Source organism: Zalophus californianus, chromosome 12 (genome assembly GCF_009762305.2).
Source record: "Zalophus californianus isolate mZalCal1 chromosome 12, mZalCal1.pri.v2, whole genome shotgun sequence".
Lineage (NCBI taxonomy): Eukaryota > Metazoa > Chordata > Mammalia > Carnivora > Otariidae > Zalophus > Zalophus californianus.
Genome location: NC_045606.1, coordinates 93,620,125 through 93,645,505, shown reverse-complemented (window position 1 = coordinate 93,645,505; position 25,381 = coordinate 93,620,125). Strand labels below are relative to the sequence as shown.

The 25,381-nt window shown below is 40.9% G+C and overlaps 1 protein-coding gene across 1 annotated transcript in view; it reads right to left on the bottom strand.

The window, feature by feature from the left end:
* WEE2 (WEE2 oocyte meiosis inhibiting kinase) overlaps positions 1-25,381 on the bottom strand; it is a 33,593-nt gene that overhangs the window by 4,479 nt on the left and 3,733 nt on the right. The window contains exons 2-9 of the mRNA XM_027572951.1: positions 15,137-15,333; positions 13,327-13,378; positions 10,970-11,142; positions 8,981-9,102; positions 3,099-3,245; positions 2,342-2,449; positions 2,141-2,226; positions 808-978 (exon numbers count right to left, since the gene is read on the bottom strand). Of these exons, the coding sequence (XP_027428752.1) occupies positions 808-978; positions 2,141-2,226; positions 2,342-2,449; positions 3,099-3,245; positions 8,981-9,102; positions 10,970-11,142; positions 13,327-13,378; positions 15,137-15,333 (1,056 nt within the window). The remainder of the gene's footprint in view (positions 1-807; positions 979-2,140; positions 2,227-2,341; positions 2,450-3,098; positions 3,246-8,980; positions 9,103-10,969; positions 11,143-13,326; positions 13,379-15,136; positions 15,334-25,381) is intronic.

Here is a 25,381-nt window from a genome sequence, read left to right as displayed (position 1 = left end):
AGAAAGACAAGTTTATAACAAAATTTGAAGTTTTCAGGTAAACTATGAAATTCAAATTTAATCCCCAAGAGTAAATGTTTCTAAGGCTATTGTAGGGATCCTAACCAATCCTGTTCCTAAAACCATGAAATCTTACGTAGACGTTTTGTATTCTTAGTATCTAATTCTAGGCTTCTCAACAGTGTCATTTTCTTGTACCTCGATTTCAACAGAAAGCTTCCTTTCCTTGTCCCTACACATACTCAGATATCACAGAGTACAAGTAACGCATAGATTCCCGAACTAACATTATGCCTTTTTCCAATAGTGCAGATGATTGGTGGTATTGCCAGTTATTCATCAGTAAAGTAGTTTATACTTTCTTCTATACACTTAAAATTCAAATTTTTTTTTTTTGTAATATCACTGTTACCAATGACAATAGTTAAAACCCTGACCCAAGAGCAAAAGATCAGGTTTGATTTCAGAGTTAATCAGTTATCAAAGGTGAGAATACAAGTCCAGGAACTGCTCTGGGCCTCGGTTTCCTGAACTGCCCACCTTAACAGGGTTGTTGGGAAGGGCAGAGAAAAACATGTAACAGGATTTTAAACTAGAACATGAAAGGTTCTATAATATCCTTTAAGTTTCCTTGAGAAGCTTTCAATCAGTCCTGTGGCTTTTCTGGGCTTCAGGGTCATGATTCTTTTTTCCTCTGTCAGTGGCACCACCAACACCTCCTTTTCCCTTTCCCTACCTCCTTGCCATTGTATTTTTTTTAAAAAAATAGACATTTCTATCTTCTCTTCACCTCCTAAGAGATACCACCTTGAGTAGATTGTAAAATTCTTCTGAGAGTTTCTGAGGAATGTCTGGAAGGTTCCCCTCACGAATATGATGCCATGCGGTGCCATTGGTGGGTAATGACTCTGCTCCTGCAGCCACTGCAATTGTTAATCCCAAGGCAAATATGTCTGCTTTGGGAAGGTGCTGATAATCCTTCAAAACAGACGATAGGAAGGCCAGTTAGGTTGCCTAGTGAAGTGAGTATAAAGACAACTGGTAAAAGAGGTTCATTTGAGCGCACATGAGCTTAAACAGACACAATGGGCAAGGTCACATCTGCCGTGGCTAGTAGTTTACTTCTAGAGAAGATGGACGATACAGCACAAATCCACCTGATTCACATTGCTGTGCCCTGAAGCATTTAAGGTAGAATCTTAGGGCCATTTTGTTCTGTCAGGCTCAAAGAGTTCAAGCATAGACTGGCACGTCCCAGATATTATCATCCTGGAGGGAACTAAATCCTTCCTAGCCCTGACTCCACAGACATCCTATTAGGTAGACAATAACTAAAGGTCATTTCATCAGAGCTGGTGGTGCTATCAAAAGGATGATAGCATAAGGATGGGCTGAACCAATAAAGGCTTCCTTTCTGCTAGAGAATCCATGATTTTAGGATTCTAAGAAATACTAGCAACAGTAAAGGACCTTTATAAAAAACAGTAAAAATATTAATCCATGATCAAGCCAGCTTTTCTTATGCCATTTTTGGGGGGTGGGGGCGGGGGGAGTTTCTCTCTTACCTTTGGTCTCAATTCTGAATAGGAAAAGGGATAATATCAATTTAAATTGTAAATATAGACTTTTCAGGGCACCTGGGTAGCTAGTTAAGCATCCGACTCTTGATTTGAGCTCAGGTCATAATCTCAGGGTCATGAGATCAAGCCCTGCACTGCACTGGGCTCTGCACTCAGCACAGTGCCTGCTTGAGATTCTCTCCCTCGCCCTCTGCCTTTCCCCTTGCTCCTGCACTAGCACTCTCTCTCTCTAAAGTCTTTTTTAGGGGTGCCTGGGTGGCTCAGTCGTTGAGCGTCCGCCTTCAGCTCGGGTCACGATCCCAGAGTCCTGGGATCAAGCCCCATATTGGGCTCCCTGCTCCGCGGGAAGCCTGCTTCTCTCCCTCTCCCACTCCCCCTGCTTGTGTTCCCTCTCTCACTGTGTCTCTCTCTGTCAAATAAATAAAATCTTAAAAAATATATATAAAGTCTTTTTTTTAAATGGTAAATATATACCTTTCAGCTTTTGCACTGTGAAGCTTCACTTGAGAGTTAAAAAGTTCAATGAATTATAAAATACCCTCTGTTTCCCTAATCTTTACCTCTTGTAAAATCTCATTAGCCAGGAAGCGACTATCTCCCTCCTCCACTTTCGGTTTGCTTATTGAGGTCACATGACCCAAGTCACCTAAAAAAATAAAGAAAAAATAGAGCCCTTTAAAAGCGTGTCTTTAAAACTGGAACAAATGGAATCATCACTATAAATTTTATAATATACAGGTCAGGGCTTAAGGCAAACTCACCAATTTTATACATCACATTGGCAGAGAGAAACCAATCAGCTTCATTTTCAATCTCTTCTGGGACTATAGGAGAGTCACTTTGCATCTTATGACAAATGAAGATGTTACCTAAAAAAAAAAAAAAAAAAACCCAAAAAAAAACCAAATTGACAAAGTAATGATTCCTTAGCTTTTTCACTCAAAGATTCTTTTCTGTGTCTGACATTTTAGCCACCCTCCTCTTCTGTGTAACAAGACTACCATGGTTTCTTTCCTTTTGTGGAATCTCTCACACTACTTCTGAACAGCTCAGTGATTGAGAATATCTATAAGTGAAACTGATCTCAGATACACCTCATCGTCTGAAGAGGCTAGTAGCCTCAAAACAAAGAAATAGCCTGAAAAAATGGTATCAATGTTTCTTTGAGTTTCATGTTATTGAGTGCCAAAACCAGTTCTATTCACTTTAGCCAGTGCTGAATTAGAAAGAGTAATATATAGCACTAGTCGTCAATACGTTTAGGATGTAGCCAAAACGCTGTCACTTAGCTATGCAGTAAGTTAGAGACCTAATTTCATACTTTGGCTTCGCCATCTGGGAAAGAGCCTTCTCTCTCTCTGTCCTCTAGGCCCAGGAGGGAAAATGGATAAAGCTGTTTAAATTTTTTAGGGAAATAAAGCGATTTTGCCAGCAACCAGCATCTTCGATGCTTAGTAGACACACAGGCACCAACTCGGTGGAGAATCTGGCCCAGGAGCAGAGGGGAGCCATACTGACTAGGTTTGATGTCCAGGTGCACCATGCCAGAGTTGTGGATGTACTTAAGCCCAAGGGAAATCTGCAGAAGGATGTCCTTGAGTTTTGGCTCTTGGAAATGATTGCCAGACTTCGTGTTTTCAGATAAAGCAGTCTGCAAGCTCCCACCTAGGAAGGAACAACAGAGAGCAACCTCACAGAATAGAGAAAAGGCATGAATCGTAATATATAAAAGCGTAGTAAACATTCAATAAAGTTCTTGTGAATGAGTTCAGTCCAACAAGTTTAGATTATTCAGTTTCAGTGTAAAACACAATATCTGCTCCTGTCTATACCACAGATGTGTTGGAAAAGAGTTATAGGACTTTTAAAGAAGAAAATAAAATGCCACACCCCAGGTATCCAATGTGTGGTTGTATTGCCTTGAGTATGCCCAACTAACATTTTAAAAGGGCTAGGTATCTAATTATTAACCAGAAGCCCAATCAGGCCTAGACAAATAGCTGCTATTGGCATTGAAGATTAAGTCACTGTCAAGCTAGTAATTACAGGCTACTAGTAACTTTAGTGTAATTGATTCTAAGTTTAATTCCATTAAAAATATATCACAAAATAAGATTATTTAATGATTGCTGACCCAAGGAAAATATAAAACTTCAATATACACCTAAATCCTATTTGAGCCACAGTATTTGCATATCAACTATAGAAAGACTCTTGATTTATCATTGTTATCAGTAAAAAATAAGGCCTGGGAAGCCTCGCCGCCATCATGAACGACACAGTAACTATCCGGACCAGGAAGTTCCTGACTAACCGACTACTTCAGCGGAAACAGATGGTCATTGATGTTCTTCACCCTGGAAAGGCAACGGTACCTAAGACAGACATTCGGGAAAAACTAGCCAAAATGTACAAGACCACACCAGATGTCATATTTGTGTTTGGATTCAGAACCCATTTTGGTGGTGGCAAGACAACCGGCTTTGGCATGATTTATGATTCTTTGGATTATGGAAAGAAAAAGGAACCCAAACACAGACTTGCAAGATATGGCCTGTATGAGAAGAAAAAGACATCAAGAAAACAGCGAAAGGAACGTAAGAACAGAATGAAGAAAGTCAGGGGGACTGCAAAAGCCAACGTTGGTGCTGGCAAAAAGAAGTGAGCTGGAGATTGGACAACAGAAGGAGTAAAGATGCTGCAGTGGCTTTATCTGTGGTGGTTGTGCAGACTTTTCATGAGAGGATCAATAAACTAAGAATGTTAAAAATAAATAAATAAATAAATAATAAGGCCTGGACTCATCTGACTACCTGATCTTGCTTGCCCCTGTCCTAAGGTATTAGAACGCTTCTGAACCTTTATTCCCTTAACTTGCGTTCACTGGCAGCCTCTTCAGTCAAATTCTAGTCCTGGGTCTCTCTGGTCATTAGGGCTCTAGCCTTGAAGTATCTGTCCAGAACAATCTAGGATCTGAGATGGTAATGGTATTTTTTAAGAAATCCATACTTTACCATATCCCATGTAAAATTCAATATAAAGATTGACCTGTTGTGTTAAAATAAATTCAGAAAAGAGAAGAATTTCAGCCATTTTCGGAAACACAGAGGCCTAAAGTGAAGAGTGTGTCTGGTTTTTTTTTTTTTTTCCCCACTCAGAACTCTTCTCAGAATTTATGTGCCAGAGAAGACACTAGATAGAAAGGAAGAGGGTGCTGAAACAAAGTCACCTGGAGTCTAAGTTTCCAGACGAAGCCGTGAGGTGTGGCAAGGAGAAGGTGGCCTGCAGCTAAGGCTCCCGTGTCCCCTGGAACTCATCTCCCACTAGGCTCGGTGCTCCTTCAAGACACGGCCCCACCTTATGCAGTTCCACTTTCTCAAGGTCTTGCATCTCATCTATGTGTTCTGAACTGAATGTCTATCCTGGCAACAGAAGGAAAGGAGAGACTGAGACAGGGACCCCTTAGAAGGTGTGGAAGGAGAGAAGCCCCCTGCGGGTCCGTGGGAACCCTTTAAGATGGTCTTGTAGATTATAAGCTGAGGTATACTGTCAGTTCCCTGAAGAACTACAGGTATTTATTAAGGGTAACTAGACCAGTGAGAGCAGCACTTTTAATTACTTAGAAGCTCTGTAGATAATATTAAAGTTAGCCAAGTAATAATTAACAGTAAAAGTTACTGAAAAGCTTTTATGCAAAGGTGTTAGAAGGTGTTTATTTTGCCAAAGCTAAAGCTGATTGTCTCTCTCTTATCAGAGAGCATTATTAACTGTTCTTTGCTAAATAGTATTAAGAAAGTAGGTGTTCATAGAGCAATACTGAATGAACTATAAACTTCATCCCTGCTAATCTCAGCTACCCTGGAGCCTTAACTCCATACCCCAATGTACCACCTGGAGATGGTACCAGAATTGCCAGCATTGTGCCCTAGGAGGAAACAACCAGCTCCTGGACAGCTCTTCTCAAACCATCTTTATGAGATGGCCGGCTGGATTCTTTCTTTAGATAAAAGTGCTTTCCCTACTTGGCAGGGGGGAAAAAAGAAGAAACTTAAGAAAGACATATCTATGTTTTTCCATCTGCTTAGGAGGCCTAACAGACTAAAATAAATAGCAAATGCCTTCCAACAATGAAATGTAAACAGCAGAACAACAATTCAACAGGATATTTTGTTCATACACTTGTATTCTCAAAATCTTGATTTTATGTTGCTCGCTACAACACAAGCATATTTTTCTGCTGGTAAAGTTATTCCTCGTTTGGTGGGAAAACAAAACCAGTATTCATGGTGTTCCACAGAGAAGGCAGGCTTCTGGATGTCACATCACTGGAACAAATCCAAGAACCACCATCCGAGGGGAGCAGGCTCTATAAAACTTCAGTGACAGAAGTCATCACAAGAAAATACTGCCATTAGGGACAGATTAATCATCCCATCCTGAGTTGTTTGGAATCCTGGTGACTGCACAATTGATCTACTTGCTGGATGACCTTCAGATTTCAGAGGCTGACCCCAAGGTGATGTGTAAGAGATCTTGGCAAGGGTGAGGGCGGAGGAAGGAACATTTGATTGGTTCAGGGCTTACAAGGCACAGTCGGGAAAATCAGATAACTGCCTGTCTCTACCAATTATGATGTACATTATCTAAGTCATCTAATTTATAATCTGAGCAAAACTATAACTATACATGGTCTAGCCTGACTGCTGGGACAGGCTGGGGGTACAGGGATAAAGGTGGCAAGCATGACGATGAAGAGATGAGAAAGAGGGAGAGGTAGAGAATGGAGGGGGGAAGGATTAGAAGGAATCAGGCACTGGCTACTCTGCCACCTTACAAGTACTTGGACTTAGTCTCCTTTATTTAGAGCCACAGGGCAAAGTCTCAACATGGATTATCCATAACTACAAATAAGACAAGTATAAGGGCATAATTTATTTTCAATGATCAGTTCACATTTGAAAGCAATGTATACGAATTACATTTTGATAAATCAGAATTACATTTTAAGGGGCAAGTATGCAGTGAAGTTAGTGGACCACCATGGTAAACAGACAATGATTCCTCATGATATACTCCGAAATCGACTGCCTGGAAACATCCAAGAGCCCTCCATAGCCTTCCCACACTTTACCTTTCTGGTCTTACTTAGGGATCAGCTCAGTCCTGTCAGTCTCCTTACTGTCTGCTTGGTCAGACCCATCCCCAATACCATGCCCTCTGTCTGCATACTGTTCCTCTAATGGAAGTCTTCCCTCTACTTGCTTAAACTCTGGTAATCTTTCTGCAAGCCCCCTTTCAAGTCTTACCTCCTTTATGAGATTTTCTTGGGTTGCTCTAATAACTATTATTGAGTTCTTACTATGTATCAGGTATTGACACTGTGCTGGCCTTTGATTGTTGCTATTTCTCAAACTACTCCCTTAAGTAAATACTACGATCTCTTTACTCAGTGGGATTGACATCCCAGAGATCATACAACTAGTGTGCCGCACCCAGGTCTGCCTGACTTTAAAGCCCGGGCCCATTCTACCACACTGTGCTGCCCCTCGCTCACATCCATCTTCTCTGAATGCTTTTTAACCGTAGTTGTACCACCTGGCTTTGCAGCAAATTGTCTCGAGTATTCGTTGTAACAGAGCAAGTGGAGTAAAGCTCCTTGAAGGACTTACCTTAGCTCACTCTATGGTGTATCTCACCTTAGAACTTATTATAATATCATACCTGTAGAAGGTATTCAAATGTTGGACAGAATTAGAAGATGATTTGTAATAGGAACAATCACTCCTTCTTATTCTTTTTAAAATTTGAAATCTTTACAGTGCCCCAAATCAGATTAAATTAATTCTGTTTTGTATGACTTTCTTGGCTAATTTTGTTGATATTATCTTTGTTAATAGTTAAAAGTCATGAAAATAAAACCAGTTTGGGGGGTGGGGAGGGAGAAGAGTAGGGAATCTCAGGTTATAAGAAGGAATTAGGAAGAGAAGATTAAGAAAAGTCTCAACTTCTCAATCACAAGGAAAGGGTCCATTTTTTTTTTTTTTATCCTAAAGAGACTATTAGAAAAAGGGATTTAGGTGAACTTGCTAGAGAAAAGAAACCAACAAAGTTCCTAGTTAATACTACAAGGAAATCAGGCCCTAACGAAACTCCAAATCATTATTTTGCAGCATGTGTGTAATATTTTCTATGTTTCTAGCATTTCATAATATTATCTACTTAACCTACTTGTATATATAATGATGAAGCTTTACCACTGACCGCTCTCCTCAAAAGTCAGGCTGCACATACATACTCAGAACTACCTAGTGGTTACTAAAATTACTCAAAAGACTGTACTATCAGAGAAACTTGAGGGTGGGTGTACATGTTGTTTGGGCGGGGGGAGCAGGTTTGGGAGGGATGCCATTTCCACTATTACCATGGCCAGAATATGGATTGCTGCTCCTAAAATGCCAGCAAGCTTCTATTTAATTTGGTAGCACTTTCCTATTTTACCAGTGAACATTTTGATGAAACATATTTGAGAATAATCACGTGTAACTGTACTGTTATGTCAACCCCTCAATCACAGATTAAAATATGTTAAACTAAAAGACTACTTTCTTGGGGCGCCTGGGTGGCTCAGTCATTAAGTGTCTGCCTTCGGCTCAGGTCATGATCCCAGGGTCCTGGGTTCGAACCCCACATCGGGCTCCCTGCTCTGTGGGAAGCCTGCTTCTCCCTCTCCTACTCCCCCTGCTTGTGTTCCCTCTCTCACTGTGTCTCTCTCTGTCAAATAAATAAATAAAATCTTAAAAAAAAAAGACTACTTTCTTTATTTAAGTAGCCCAGAAAAAAGTTCTGCCAGTTTCTTGTGTATGTATGGTTCTGAAGTCATTGCATCTCATTCCCAGCACCCACCCCACGCTCAAACTCTAGTGAGAACACTAAAGCTCAAAGGTAAGAAGCATCAAGATGCATGAACTATCCCCCAATTCAGGAATCCACTTGAAAATTAATCAAAAGTTGGCTGTGTAAGTTTAATCACTCCCTCCCTGAAAATGGTAGGGACTATGGTTTGCATCTTTTAGAATACCTAGCAAATGTAAGAGGATTTACCATTCAAACCACTAGGGCAAAATTTTTCTAAGTATTGAGTAAAGTATGAAGGGATTGATAGCTTCTATATGTCAGCCACACATCAGCTCTGAAAGAAATATGACATAGCAAAAATGGAAGTTCCTTTTCAACATAACTCCATGTCCTCAGCTCTCTGCTTCCAAGCAAAACCATAGTACAGACTTTTTAGGTATAACTGCTATGCCTGGCATAAAATACAAGGAGGAGACAAAGATTTTTTTTTCCTGGAGACTTAAACGTTCATCTCCCTCTCCATAGATACTAGTCCACATACTTACCATTGCAGTATTCATTCTGAATGATCATGTGGTCATCTTCTGCCCATGCAGAGTAGTAACGTACCACATGCGGGTGATGCCCAAGCACTGCATGAGCATAAACTTCATGCAAAGCCAAATTCCTAAAAGATGGAAAAGCATCAAGAAAAATTAGTCAAGGGGCACCTGGGTGGCTCAGTTGGTTAAGCGACTGCTTTCGGCTCAGGTCATGATCCTGGAGTCCCGGGATCGGGTCCCGCATCGGGCTCCCTGCTCAGCAGGGAGTCTGCTTCTCCCTCTGACCCTCTTCCCTCTCGTGCTCTCTATCTCTCATTCTCTCTCTCTCTCAAATAAATAAATAAAATCTCTAAAAAAAAAAGAAAAAGAAAAATTAGTCAAGATAATATACATACAAATTTTTTTTAAAAGACAAGACTCTGGACTCCAGGAAACAAACTGAGAGTTACAGAAGGGAGGGGGGTGGGGGGATGGGGTAACCAGGTGATGGGTATTAAGGAGGGCACATGTTGTGATAAGCACTGGGTGTTATATCCAACTAATGAATCGTTGAACATTACATCAAAAATTTGTGATGTGCTATAAGTTGGCTAATTGAACATAATAATAAAGAATAAAATATAAGACAAGATATGAGTGAGGCATTATTAACAGTGGCAGAACATTTACTGAGTACTCGCTTGCTTACTATTTTATCTCATTTAATTTTCATAACTACTCAGTAAGATATAGTGGCAAGGATGAAGGCTTTAGAAAAGCTGGGACTGGCCCAACATCAAGCCGGTGATAGTAGACCTAAGACCAGAACCTTGATCATCCTAGTACCAAAATCCATGGTTGTTTTTTTCTTATCATGTTAATCACCATACCATCATCATTAGTTTTTGATGTAGTGTTCCATGATTCATTGTTTGCGTATAACACCCAGTGCTCCATGCAGTACGTGCCCTCTTTAATACCCATCACCAGGCTAACCCATCCCCCCACCCCCCCTCCCTGGAACCCTCAGTTTGTTTCTCAGAGTCCATAGTCTCTCATGGTTTATCTCCCCCTCCGATTTCCCTCCCTTCATTTTTCCCTTCCTACTATCTTCTTCTTTTTTTAACATACAATGTATTACTTGTTTCAGAGGTACAAGTCTGTGATTCAACAGTCTTACACAATTCACGGTGCTTTTTTAATCGAACATGGCATATGTAAAGAGGAGTGTTAGGTTGTTACTATCTCAGTGGCAGACATGCTTTGAGTTTTAATTTCACTGTATTACAATTTAAAAAAAAAACTTTGATGCGCTTAATAAAGCCACTATGGACTTGATGGTTGGATTTTGTAATGGATCCTCTATCTTCTCTGTGAAGGCTAGACATCACTAGAGTCCGTATTACACTCAGCCAATATGATATAGTCACAGGGACAGTCTTGGGGAGAGATATTCATTATGGAACAGGAAATCCAACACACAAAAAAGTAAAATGTAGTACTCGATGAATTTCGGTATAAAAATGAAGAAGGTCCATAATTTCAGATTCAGCAAACTAAGTATTACATTCCCACAGTTCACAAAAAGCATTGGCTGAATCTAAAAATAATTGTTTTCTTTGTAAAAGGAAGAACTTCTGAACAATTAGTTCTGGGAGTGAAAGTTAAATTTTGTTGCTTTTTTTCTCACTTGTAGTCTTGGAAACATTGAACTCATTATTGAATTCATTATTAATACAAAATGGAGATAACCAGTGAGTTAACAGTAACTTCCTACTTGGCAATATTTCTAATGAGCTAACAGGCAGAAGATCATTCCATAAATCTATTCATTAAAGCAAAAGCAGTCAGACCAGTAGGAAAAGCCTCAAGAACCATGGGGGAAAAAAAAATGGAGGGGATAGCAATGGGTATGTTTTTTAATGACATCAGTACTATTATTTAAAATGTTTTGACGAGAAATAACCTTCCAAATCAAAGTTTGTACTTCTAGTACATTTCAAAGGCACTTACTCATTTGATAATCCTGCAAAAGGTTTCGTGGAACGTTTTATTGCATAAACACATCCATCCAGCCTCTTAATACACTTGTAGACTGTACCGAATTCCCCAACTCCAATTTTTTCTACCTCCAAGAATTCTTTTTCATAGCGGGAAGCCATGTTGGTTTCTCGTAGAACACATCTCTGAAATATTTTATTAAAATATTAAAATAATTCTTTCTAACATATTGTAAGCAATAAATTTAAGGCATATTCCAAAATTCTCAAAGTTTTCAAAAAGACTTTTGAGGCAAATCTTTTTGATTCTGTCTGTGTCAGCATTCATGGTAGCAAGAACCTCCCCAGTTGCTGACTACCTTCTTTGTACTCTTCATAACCGTCTATACAACTCTGTACTGGCATTTTTTCATATATTAAGTCTTTTTCTATGTTATTTCTTCTGTCTGGGATATCCTTCTTCTCAATATGTTTTTAGAGGGGATGCCCCTGCTCACAGCAACATTCACTGTCCTCAACTGAAGGAATGGCTGGGATCCAAGTAGAGCGTGTTAAGAAAAAAAAAAAAAGACACCTCCTTTGGACTCTTGTCTACCTCCCTCACACTCTGGCTGCTAATGTTTCCATCTCAAATTGTGTTCAATTTGCTTCCTCAAAAATCTTAGTGTGGAGAACAAAATTGTCAAATTGATTATTTCAGCTTATGTGCTCAGGTATAGCAGTCCTTCCACCTACTGGCTGACTTGCAACATCTCTCTTTCTCCAGCCAGTAGGTAACCCTAGGCAAAAATCGCTGAACTCCTCTATTAGTTTTCTCATCTAAAGTAAAGTGAGCACCTAGCAACTACTCCTCAGGGTTCTTCTAAATATTACATGAGAAAACGTGTGTGTGTAAAGAGTGTGTGTGTGTGTGTGTGTGTGTGTGTGTGTAACTTAGCTGTGTGTGTGTGTGACTTAGCTCAAAGCCAAGCACACTAAATTCTCAGTAAATCGTAGCTAAGACAATAAAAATCTCCATGAATTTATATGAATCTCAATCCAAACTAATTTATCTCCATGAAGTCATCCTTTCTCAATATCCCTGTTAGCAAGAAGTTTTTCATCTAACTTGATTTTAAACAGTCTTGACTCTTACTAGCTCCTCATTTCAACATCTAATACCAACCAGTCTTCATTAGCAAGATCTAGAATTTTCATTGCCCTTAGCCAATCTCAAATTCTGTTTCCCCCATGTCTGGAGCTGCCATAGCTACCAGCCCCCTCTCTCCATCTCTTCTAATAGCGAAAATTATTTTTGCAAAATGATACCATAGAATCAGACACACTTAATTGTCTCCCACAGGGAATCCAAAGTTCTGGTCAGAGACCTCAAGGCCTTCTACCAGTTGCTCAGCCACTACCTTCCCATCCTCATCTCAGACACCAAATAAGCCAGCTTACCATCTACATCATTCCCCAGCCTCAAGCCTTTCCCCTCCACTTTTGTAAACTGAATATTAAGCATAAGTATGTTTTCATGGTATTATAAACTTCTTAATGGCAATTTAATATTCCACTGTAAATTATAATTATTTTGGCCGTTAATATTGGACATTTAGTACTTTTTTTTGCCATTACAAGTTAAGGCTGCAATAAACATCTCTGGTGATAATATTTACAGTATTATTTTATTAGGCTAGGTTATCAAATGAGGGATGCTACAACAAAGATCGTGAACATGATTTAGAAATAAATATAGTTAGGGGCGCCTGGGTGGCTCAGATGGTTAAGCGTCTGCCTTTGGCTCAGGTCTTGATCCCAGGGTCCTGGGATCCAACCCCATGTCGGGCTCCCTGCTCAGAAGGGAGCCTGCTTCTCCCTCTCCCTGCCTCTCCCCTGCTTGTGCTCTGTTTCTCTCTCAAATAAATCTTAAAAATAAATAAATAAATAAAAAATAAATAAATAAAAATCAATAGATAACTGATACCTTTAAGAGCTAAAATTTTACATTTAAACTTCTGGCTTTATGCCATATTTCTCTCTTCTGCTTCTCCATTTTTGGACCTTAAATATCTTGAATTTTCCCTTCACTTCTCTACCCCACAAATACAGAATTTTTCCATAAATCCAAGATAGAAACAGTAGCCATTAATTTAAAAACACTGCAAGTTAATGATGCAGCGATATATTGATCAGGCACTGTCTGATAAAGTAGTAACTAGCTAAGAATATAGACTTTGCTGAGAGTCCAGATCAACTGGTAAAGCACATGGTAAATCTACAAAGTGAGGTGGGGGGGTGGTATGGAGAGAGAGGGAGAAGGAGATAGAGAGATTGACAACAGGATGAAGCGCCCAAGTTATGACAGCTGAAACAAAGAAGTGTGCTCACCTTGGCAGGCAGCCCTTGTTCTACATGGCCTTCCCCAGGACCAGCTTCCTCACTTAGAAAAAAAAAAAAAGTGATATCAATGTATGATTGGCATGGGCTTGATACTATACTAGGTTCTGGGGTTGTGAGAGTAAATAGGACAATTCCTTCCCCACTTCCATTTATATTTGGGGACAAGGATAAATAGAAAATTTCAATGTAAGAAACAAGAATAAGAACAAGATATCAAGTGACACCATAGGCAGCACCCGAATCATGATTTCAAGAGTAAAAGTCTTTCCCGAGAAAGGATAGGCAAGCTAAATTTCAAGAACCGGTAGGAATCAGGTAAGGGGCAGGAGTGGGGTTCTAGGCAAACAGAGCAACACTGAACAGTGGAGGTGAGAGCACACAGGACACAGGAAACTGAGCACTCTCTTTCCTGCCTCACTGCAACCTTCCCCTCCAACACGCACCTCCCCTGCTTTGCCCTAGGTTCACAGGCAGACCATCAGTACAGCAGAATAAGCTCTAACACTGGCTAAGATATTTTCAGTTACTTTCCAATAAGCTCTGCCAAACATCCTCGTTGGCATGAGCAGTTGCATTCTGGATCTCTAAGCCAGATTTCAATCTCTAGAGCAGCCAGCTATAGATTTTTCTTCTGGAGAAGCACAGGATAGAAAGTGCAAATAGAGGAAGACTTTACACTGATGGAGACAAACTGATGCTGGACATTTGTTACTTAAATTTAATACAACATTCTAATACCTTATAAAATAACAACACCACAAAAAAATAACAGCACAATAAGTAAGGGAGAAAAATGCTCACTCAGAAGCACCAAGAGCTCTTACTAAAGTGTCATCACTTTCATTGCAGCAAACTCAAATTAACTGTCTCTTCTGGCTAGCTTCCGTGAGAGGTGAATCAATTCTGATGATTTGCAAAAAATCCTCAAGAGCTAAAACCAATAGAATTCTTGGTAATAAAAGTGCACCTATATACCTGGACTGAAGTTCTGTTTACTTAAGATCCAGGAGATAGTATTGAAAAAACCTATTCTGGCCACAAAGCTGGTTAATACAGTCATTGATTCCAAACGAAACAACTCAACCTAACACATTAAATGCTCTGCATACTTCAGATTGTTAGCTGTGCATTTATTTTGCTGAGTACATATGAGCACAAATGACTGGCCCGTTTTAAAGGCACTTCCTTTGTGTAAAAAAAAAAAAAGCATCAAAGAGACATAGTAAAGAAATGTCCCTAAGTAATATGCACAATCCTCATTTGGACAGTTTCTACCATTGAGGCCTTGTGGAGTTGTGCAGTTTGGCTTTCTATTCTTAGCACCTCCAAAAGCAACACTATCTTTTTCTCTTTAGCCAATCTGCCATCACCTGCAGAGAGGTTCAAATCTTTGCTCTAGAGCCCTTAGTCACACAAGCTAGACTGGAAACAGCAGTATACTCCTTGAAGTATGAGCTACACCTGCCCTAATGGCTAGCCTTCTGTTATCCAGAGGAGACCACGTGAATGCAGTTCCATAGCTCATTCAACTTGCTAATGGAAGTCAGATGTCTATTGCTTACTCTGCCCTATTCTTTCAGAGAGAGGACAGCATATGGTACACTTCAGAATAGGGAGACACTAGAATCTCCATGACAAAGCAAACCAACATTAACATTTAGGAAGGAGTGGATGTGTGAACAGGATTATCAGTTGCATTCAAGTAGAGTTCTTATTCCTAATCTTACTTTCACACTCTCCCTTCTACTTGACCATAGTAAGATCAGTTCTCAAAAGTTAGAGGCAAGAGTACACTTACAGATCTCCTCGGGTTTTCCTCTTGCCATTAGATTGAAGGAATTGTTTTCTATAGGACTCTGGGGTAAAGGGGTTAATGTTGACCAGAGCCGATGAGGTCATCTCATCCACAAAGGGAACAGGTGTGAACCTCAAATGTTTAGAGCCTCTGGAGGGGAGCTTCTCTGTTGAAGAAACCACCGACTGGCTTAGCAGACCCTGAATGAGGATGACAAAAAGGGAGAACAGAATGGTGTTAGTATAAAAAAAGAAGTAGTTCCATATCAGCTAGTTAATATTTGAACCAAAGAATGTTACTGCTGAAAAGGAATTAGAGGTTATCTCGTTGGGTGCAAACTAGTTGCATTATAACTGCTCCTCTTATGAAAAATACAGATTCCTAGTCTTCCTCTGGATATTCTGATTAGAGGATCAATACAGGAATCTGTACTTGTGTTAAGCTCCACCGCCTCCCCCTGGGCAATTCTGATGGCCAGCTATGAAAAACACCAATTCTACTACCACCTCTAGCTTTTGAAAAGACTATACTCCAGCTTAGACAAATGAAAGGGACTCTAGAAGACCTGGTCCTTATGTTCTCAGTGTATACTTTAACTTCCCCTCAAGTATTCATCCAAATATTTGTTTGGTGCCTACTAAGTAGCAGATGCTGGGCTAGATACTAAGGCGTACAGAGGCGATTTCCAACTCTTAAGGGATGCACAGTCCATTAGTCAACAGCTCATCAATCTTTCAGAAATAATCACTTTGTGCAGGAAAGACTATCTAAACATTAAAAGAAGTATCCAGTTCCACTTAAAATACAGCACCAAAGGAGAAGAGTTCCATAAAGTGGGATAAAGAATTTGAAAAATAATCCTGAGTCCTTAAGATTCAGGGCTTTGTAGTGGCTATAACCAGCACACCAATAAATAGGAAATGTACAGGACTTACCACTCCAAGTGGGGTACAGTAAGAGAACATACACCTACAACCTAACCAGAACTAAACCAAACGACAGAGGGATAGGTAGAAGAAAAAGAATTCTGATGAGACAGCAGAATGCCATTATGACCTAAGTTGAGGGCCGGAGAGCTGTGTTACGGGTCTCCAAGTGTCCAGCAGTAGACACGGGGGCCATGATATAACTTCATAGTATAATCATTGTACTGTGAGGCTCTTTCTAAAAGAATGCCCCTATGGGATAGTATCTGCCCATGGCTTTTCAGTGTAGAAGCACAAGCTAGACTATAACACGATTCACTATATAGAAATGTAATTCAAGAATGTGAAGATACAAAGAATGAATATTGAAATTATAAATCCTAAATGATAAAAGCAGAAATGAAGGAAACTATGGAGTACACCCAGTAACCTAAACTTTTTTTAAGTGAAGAAGAAAGTCATTGCTGGAGCCAAGTTTTTACAAGGGTTTTACATGTCTTAGAGTTGACAGGATGAACAATCGTGGGGCTATTGTCAGACAAAGCCATCAATGATAATCTCACAGTTTTCCTGTAAGTGTATTATAGGGCTGAGTATTTGCTCAAAGTACAACTATACTATATAATATTTCTCAGTTGTCTGTGTGACTCAGGAAGTGAACTTAGAATTACAATAAATCATTCCCTGAGAAACAGTTTTTTGTACTGCTGATTATATGGAAAGTAAAATGTGTCTATCACATATGAAACAGTGGGGCATCCACACCTGGAATGATATACTCTGGTTGCCACACTTCAAGGACGACATAAAGGACCTAGACATTTTTCAGATAAAAGGAAGGAAAAGTATTCACATCGAAGCAGACAAGATCAGAATTCCTAGTCTGGAAATAGGAAGGCCGATAGATTTTGTGAGCTCCACTTATGATACAGGGAAGATATTAATTATATTTAATATGGATTGTATTGCCAGAATGGTAGAATTTTGAGTAATCCTTTTGCAAATCCAAAAGAACTTATTTTGGAACAAGGCTTATGAAAAGGGAGTTCTGTCTAAAAGTAAGGCAGATTAAAAATTTCTGGAAAGATGTCCAGGTTGAGAGTATAAATATGTTCCAGGGAGTGTAGCTAATTCCATAATCAACAGCTCTGTTACAGATGATTGAGGGAAAGGAAAATTCAGGAATAGCTCTTTTGTGTCTGAAGATGGAAAGAGGAGAAGGCAACCTCCCACCGTCAGGACACAGCATCATTGTGTCTCAGGACTTGCAGACTTTAAAGGCCCAGTTGGTACAATTAGTCCCCGGATGCTTGAATCCTTTTACAAAGTTCCTACCAAGTGATCATCAACTAAGTGCTCAATGCATTTAGCTCAGGGACCCACTACCTCCTCGGGAAGCTCTTCTATTCTAGCTAGTTGTGCTAGGAAGTCTTTATAGTGACCTAAAGTCACTTCACAGGATTTCTAGTTCTCTCCCTTGGGTAAGGCTGAGCTAAGTCAATCCTCCATCCCTCTGCATCCTTGTGTTCAGCATAACATCACCACTGATCATTGCCCGCTCTCTCTCTTCTAATCCAAACTACATTCCTCATAAAACGTGTACTTTTTCAGTTGCATTTCCAGTTTCCCTCCCAAGCTCTGTTCTTTTCCTGCCCCTCCAATCTTGGCACTTCCAGGATTCCTAATTTGGACCACTTCTCTTCTTACTCTGGCACTCAGGCTGCTTGAGCTCATCCACACCCAAGGCTTCAACAACTTCCAAAATGCTAATGATATCCAAATATAGATCTCCAATTTAGTTTGTTTTCCTGCACTCCAGACCCATTTATCCAATGATTTACAGTACACCTCTGCTTTCTCCAAATCTGTAAATGCCTCTAGCATCACCTATCTTGATTCAAGTTACAATCTACTCAGTCAAGGCAGAAGCCTCGAAGGACCCTAGATCCCTCCTTTTCCCTCAATTCCTCCATCAAGTTGATGGGAGAACAAAAAGCAAGCTGAGCACAAAACATGAGCTGACACCCCGCCAAAGCCCCCTCCCCTTAAGATGGGATATATATATATATATAAACATTCCTCAGGCACTAGTAACTGCCTAAGAACAAAGGCAGGGGAATAACAAATGGTCAATTGATAAAGATTGCAGTCATGTAGGACATGAAATTCCACTAGACTTTGTAACTGTCTTAATGATTTACAAGAAAAACACAATCTTAATAATAGACCTCCAGGAACCTATAGACTCAATTTCCTGGAGCCCTAACATCACTTTCACCACCATAGGATAGACAACCTTATATAATCAGTCACTCCTCACAATCACAATGGAGCTCTTTCTGCCCACGGGTCCCGTCCCCGTGCTAGAATAAAAACACCTTTGGGGGGCACCTGGGTGGCTCAGTCGTTAAGCGCCTGCCTTCAGCTCAGGTCATGATCCCAGGGTCCTGGGATTGAGCCCCACATCGGGCTCCCTGCTCAATGGGGAGCCTGCTTCTCCCTCTCCCACTCCCCATGCTTGTGTTCCCTCTCTCACTCTCTCTCTCTCTCTCTCTGTCAAATAAATAAAATATTTAAAAGATAGAATAAAAACACCTTTTTGCACTGCAAAACATCTCAAGAATTCTTTCTTGGGCGCCTGGGTGGCTCAGTCGGTTGAGCGACTGCCTTCGGCTCGGGTCATGATCCTGGAGTCCCGGGATCGAGTCCCGCATGGGGCTCCCTGCTCGGCAGGGAGTCTGCTTCTCCCTCTGACCCAACCCCCTCCCATGCTCTCTCTCTCTCAAATAAATAAATAAAATCTTTAAAAAAAAAAAAAAAGAATTCTTTCTTGACCGTTGGGCTCGATGATCCTGCATCATATTTTGGTGGCCCATACAGGCATTCTGCATCTTACCTTCATCTGGACTTCGAGCCTCAGCACAAACTTGGTGAGTTACTCTCTCCTCTCTTTTTACTTTCATTTTAGAGGCTCTTCAAGGAGTATGGTCTTATTGGAATACTTTCATGTCAATAGCTCAGGCTGCAATACTCTAGCCCGTGGCTACTCTATGGGGACGAGAAAGCCTGCCTTTTGACCAGAAGCTCAATTCCTTTTGACTGGAAGCTCATTCCACTGGCCGGAATGGTTCTAAGGCCCAGAAACTCAGTGCCCTCTCGTAATTCCTATTCTTATACACAGTTGTCTTTCTTGGGCACGGACAGCCACCTAAGTCACTAGGACGGCTGCCAATCTTAAGAATCTCATGTAAGGTTTCTTCCTCATTGGTCTAATGCAATTGCATCCAAATCCCTGGCCTACCCACTTCTGGCCATGAGACCTCCTCTCAGAGCTGACTGAAACCAGTACCCAACTGAATTAAAACCCAACTGGGGACCATCTCCTAGAGAAGTCAGCTATAAAAGACTACATGTGTTGGAATGTCACTTCGATCAGGATGGATTTCTATCTTCAGTATTCTTCATCAATGTCCCCTACTGACTACTTAAATTACAATATTGTGTAATTTCCCCTTGTAAAACTTTGCTGGTGTTTTCCATGGGTTAAGAATGACAGGTTCTCCATGGCATTTTGGTCCATTCACTGGCACCCATTAGTCATCTAGAATGCAATGGGAAAGTTGAGGGACACCAGCATCCCTCCAAGGCAAGGCAGTGTGCATAGAACCTTCTTAGAAGTATGCCTCTGGTTACTTTGACACTAGGAACCTCTGACATATCCCGTGTAGATGCCACATGGGAGGCAGGGGGGATTTTTGGTAATAAACCTTCTCTGCTTTTCTAGGAGCATGGGATCTCTAATTCCCAAGTATTCTCCCTTGAGATGCCTTTTAACCTACTGGAATCAATTCAGATTGCAAGATCTAAGAAAGGAAAAAACTGGTCTTCTTCTGTAACATTGCATGGCCTCAGTACTCCTCGGCAAATGAGGGAAAATGGCCCATTAATGGACATTAAACTTTAATACGATCTATCCGATCTCTTCTGCAGGAAACAGGGCAAATGGACTGAGGTACCCTATGTCCAGGCCTTCATGGCCCTAAATCAGGATCCCGATCTAAGGGTCCTCTTGCAAAATGTGTCTAACCACCAACCAGGTTAATAAACCCCCTCTGGACATACTGGATGATGATTGTCTAAATAGACCCATTTCTCCTAACAAACCTGGGTTACTGTAGAAATCACTGGCAAATCCAAACAAAGAAGACACTGGCTCTGTTACTATCTCTCCTCCTTATAAACCACAAGACCCCTCTACTCCCAGCCCAGATGGACATACCAGGGGTGGAACTCCCTATCTTCTAGGACTTCTACCTAAATCTGGATTGCATCCTCTTAGGGAGGTTGCTAATGGAGAAATGGGCACAGTTAGTCATGTTCCATTCTCCATGGAAGACCTGGCTCAGATAAACAATTAGGACAATATTCTGAAAACCGTTCTCAATTTATTGAGGACTTTCAACAATTACCTATTATTTTTTATTTGACCTGGTGAGATATATACATCATATTAACTCGTTGTTGCACCCCTGAGGAAAAGAACCATATCTGGGCAGGGGCTCAAGAATTTGCTGATGACCATAAAAAGGAATGAGAGCTTGCCATTTGCAACAACGTGGATGGAACTGGAGGGTGTTATGCTGAGTGAAATAAGTCAATCAGAGAAAGACATGTATCATATGACCTCACTGATATGAGGAATTCTTAATCTCAGGAAACAAACTGAGGGTTGCTGGAGTGGTGGGAGGTGGGAGGGATGGGGTGGCTGGGTGATAGACATTGGGGAGGGTATGTGCTATGGTGAGCGCTGTGAATTGTGCAAGACTGTTGAATCTCAGATCTGTACTCCTGAAACAAATAATGAAACATATGTAAGAAAAAAGAAAAAGAGGAAGACAGCAGGAGGGGAAGAATGAAGGGGAATAAGTCGGAGGGGGAGACGAACCATGAGAGACGATGGACTCTGAGAAACAAACTGAGGGTTCTAGAGGGGCGGGGGGTGGGGGGATGGGTTAGCCTGGTGATGGGTATTAAAGAGGGCACGTTCTGCATGGAGCACTGGGTGTTATGCACAAACAATGAATCATGGAACACTACATCAAAAACTAATGATGTAATGTATGGTGATTAACATAACAATAAAAAATTTAAACGAAAAAAGAATTTGCTGATGAAGTAGCAGTCAGAGATAACCCCCTACCCATCGTTATCCAGTAGGGGGCACTGCTGTTCCCAATCCTGAACCTTACTGGCATTACCAAGATAGGGAAGGGAAAGACAGACCATATGATCACTAATAGAAGAAATGAAAAACCTGCATTTTAGCTCTCTTAATGAAAAAAGGATTCTCTTAAGGATTGATAAAACTCAGGAAGTTACCCAAGTTGCTGATGAAAATCCAGCTCTATTTCAGGGCTGTTTGATAGACACTATCCCTAAGTACACAAATCTGGACCCAACCTCCTCTGAAGGAACAACTATACTAAACATGCATTGTTTAGGTCAGTCAGCACCTGACATCCACTAAAAATTGGCTGAAATGGCTTTAAGCCCTCAAACCCCCACCCAGCGCCCACTAGAGGTAGCTACTGGGGTCTTTAATAATAGAAATATGGCCGTTAGGCAAGAAAAGGACTGGAGAGCTAAAATGCAGGTTTAAAAACAGGCTCAAATATTGGCCTGGCGCTATTGCAGATTCCCTACAACACCAGACTAACCAGGGGCCAAAGATAAAGCCGGTATCAGACAAAGGAGCAGGTGAGACCCCATGCTACAGGTGTGGCGAAGTCAGACAGTGGAGCAAGGAATGTCCAAACACAGGCTCTCCACCAGGGCCATGTCCTGTCTGTAAGAAAGGAGGACATTGGAAATCAGGATGACGGGGAGCCCCAGGTTAACCTGGATGTGGAAGGTAAGTTTATCAATTTCCTTATTGATACAGGAGTTTTACTCTTCTTACTCAGCCCTTCTTGTCTTTCTAAACATAGAATGGTTGGCACAGAAGAGGAAACTAAAACATGCCTCCAGACAATGCCTTTAGCCTGTACATACAAAAACCAGTTGGTTACTCATGTTTTCCTAGTCTTTTCATTTTGTCCCACTCCATTAGTTGGATGAGACTTAGTGTATAAACCAGGAAGCAGGTTTACTCTGACTGAAGAGGACAGCTTGGGCGCCTGGGTGGCTCAGTTGGTTAAGCGACTGCCTTCGGCTCAGGTCATGATCCTGGAGTCCTGGGATCGAATCCCACATCAGGCTCCCTGCTCGGCAGGGAGTCTGCTTCTCCCTCTAACCCTCTTCCCTCTCATGCTCTCTCTCATTCTCCCTCTCTCTCAAATAAATAAATAAATAAATATTTTAAAAAATAAAAAAAAAATAAAGAGGACAGCTTGTTCTCTTTAACACCCAGAGAACTTAAACCTTGCCTTGATATCCCTCCTAATATCTGGAAGGAAGTAAATCCACAGGTCTGCGATTGGCATGAGACTTAATATTTGTTTATTAATATCGTTAATTAAAGTGACCTTAAAGGACCCAACCACTATACCTCATAAAAAAAAAAAAAAGAAAGAAAGAAAGAAAAACCAGTATCCCTTAAAACCTGAGGCAGAGGCTGGGTTACAACCACTTATTGATACATCTCTCAAACATGGTATTTTAAAACCTTGTCAATCTCCTTATAACACTCCAATTTTACCAGCAAAGAAACCAAATGGACACTATCAGACGGTACAAGATTTAAGAGCTATAGGGCGCCTGGGTGGCTCAGTTGGTTAAGCAACTGCCTTCGGCTCAGGTCATGATCCCGGAGTCCCGGGATCGAGTCCCGGGATCGAGTCCCGCATCGGGCTCCCTGCTCGGCGAGGAGCCTGCTTCTCCCTCTGGCCCTCCCCCCTCTTATGTGCTCTCTCTCTCATTCTCGCTCTCTCAAATAAATAAATAAATCTTTAAAAAATAAAATAAAATAAACAAAACAAAAAAAAAAGATTTAAGAGCTATAAATGAAGCAGTGATGCCTATTCATCCCATGGTGCCAAATCCATATACTATTCTCACCCAGGTCCCTGGTGATGCCAACTGGTTTACAGTACTTGGTTTATTTTTTTTTAAGATTTTATTTATTTATTCATGAGAGACAGAGAGGCAGAGGCAGAGGGAGAAGCAGGCTCCCTGCGGAGCAGGGAGCCCCATGGGGGACTCCATCCCAGGACCCTGGGATCATGACCTGAGCCGAGCCACCCAGGCGTCCTTTAAAAGACACCTTCTTTTGCATGCCTTGAAGTGAAGAAACACAGCCACTAATTTGCTTTTGAATGGTCCTCACCTTCAAGCCCTCAGGCTGTTCCATTTAACTTGGATAGTCTTGCCAAGGGATTTGGGGACAGTCCTCACTTTTTCCAGGGCTGCACTTAGCAAAGACCTCCGTGGTATCTCCCTGCTTCAAGGGACTATAGTTCAATATGTGGATGGTATTTTCATCTGTAGTCCCACAAAAGAAATATCTGATGGCAGTTCTTTAACTTCACTTAATTGCTTGGCAGACAGAGGATATAGTGTCTTCCCTAAAAAGGCACAAATATTGAAACAAAAAGTATAATATAATATTTGGGGATACGCGCTAACACCAAGTCACTCTACCCTGTCTATTGACAGAAAAAAAAAAGGCAGTATTAGATCTTGGACCCCTAGCTAAAAAAAACAACTCTGTACTTTCCTAGGTATGGCAGGTTTTTGCCCACTGTGGATTCCTGGATTTAGGTTTTTAGCCAAACCATTTTATGATTCAGTTAAAGGCCCTGGTAAAGAATCTTTACTCTGGATGGAAGGCCCAACAGACCGCCTTTCAAACATTAAAAGCTAAGCTTTCATCAGCCCCAGCTTTGGCCTTACCAAATTTAGAAAAACCTTTCACTTTATATGTAATAGAAAAACAGGGACAAGCTTTGGGAATTCTTACCCAGAAATTAGGAAATGAAACAAAACGGGTGGGCTATTTTTCAAAGTCACTTGATAATGTGGGTGGCTGGCTTGTCTTCAAGCAGTGGCTGCAACAGCCCTCCCGGTAGAAGCAGCTTCGAGACTTACTCTGGGACAATTCTTGATGGTGATGACTCCACATCAGGTCCAAAGTGTCCTAGAGACCAAAGGCCACCAATGGATAACAGGATACCGACTTACTAAATACCAGGCTATGCTTTTAGACATACCTGAAATAATACTGAAAGCCTATCAAACTTTATGCCTGGACCTGATCATCCTACATCTATGCTAGAACATGACTGTTCAGAGATTATCGATCTTGTTTTTTCTGGCAGACCAGATTTAAAAGATTCCCCTATTGAAAATGCAGATGACCGTTGGTTTACTGACGGCAGCAGCTTCATGGATAAGGGAAAAAGAAAAGCCAGATACGCTATGGTTAGCTTAGCTAAGACCACTGAGGCAAAAGCCCTTCCAATAAATACTTCCGCTCAAAAGACTGAATGAATAGCACTTACCCATGCTCTTCAATGGCAAAAGGCCTAAAAATGAATATTTATACTGACTCCAAATATGCTTGCCTGGAGCTACATGCCCATGGGGAAATTTGGAAGGAAATGGATTATGATTACTATCAAGCCATAACTCCCCGATCAAATATGAGCCTGAAATAATTACTCTTCTTGAGTCTATACATCTATCTAAGGAGGTAGCTATAATTCACCCCAGAGGACGTCAAAAGAATAGGATCTTGGAATCTAAAGGAAATAATCTAAAGGACCATGCAGCCAAGCAGGCAGCACAAAATAAACAAATATTAAGTCTCATACCAGTTTTAACTCCAATCAAGTCCATAACTCCGGTCTATTCAGACCAAGAAATTCACATGGCCCAGGAACAAGGAAATTCAAAAAAGGTACAGAACTGGCTTGTTAATGAGGGGGAAATCTTTATATCCAAAAATATCTCATGGAAGGTAATACAGGGTTTACACCAGGCTACTCATTTGGGCAAAAATGCTTTAAAACATTTAGTTAAAAATATATTTGATGGAGTGAATTTAATAGCTATAATAAAACAGATTGCCAATCCTGTATTGTTTGGGCACAAGTAAATCCAGAAGGTGCAGTCCGTGCCCACCCCCACCCCCACCCCACCCCACCCCCGTTTTTGAAACCAGTCCAAGGCCATGGAACATAGCCAGGAGGGGACAGGCAGCTTGATTTCACACAAATGCCTCCTCACAAAGGCTATAAGTTCTTACTAGTGTTTGTTGATACTGTGACTGGATAGATCGAGGCCTTTCCATGTAAAACTGAAAGAGCCACAGAAGAAACCAAAG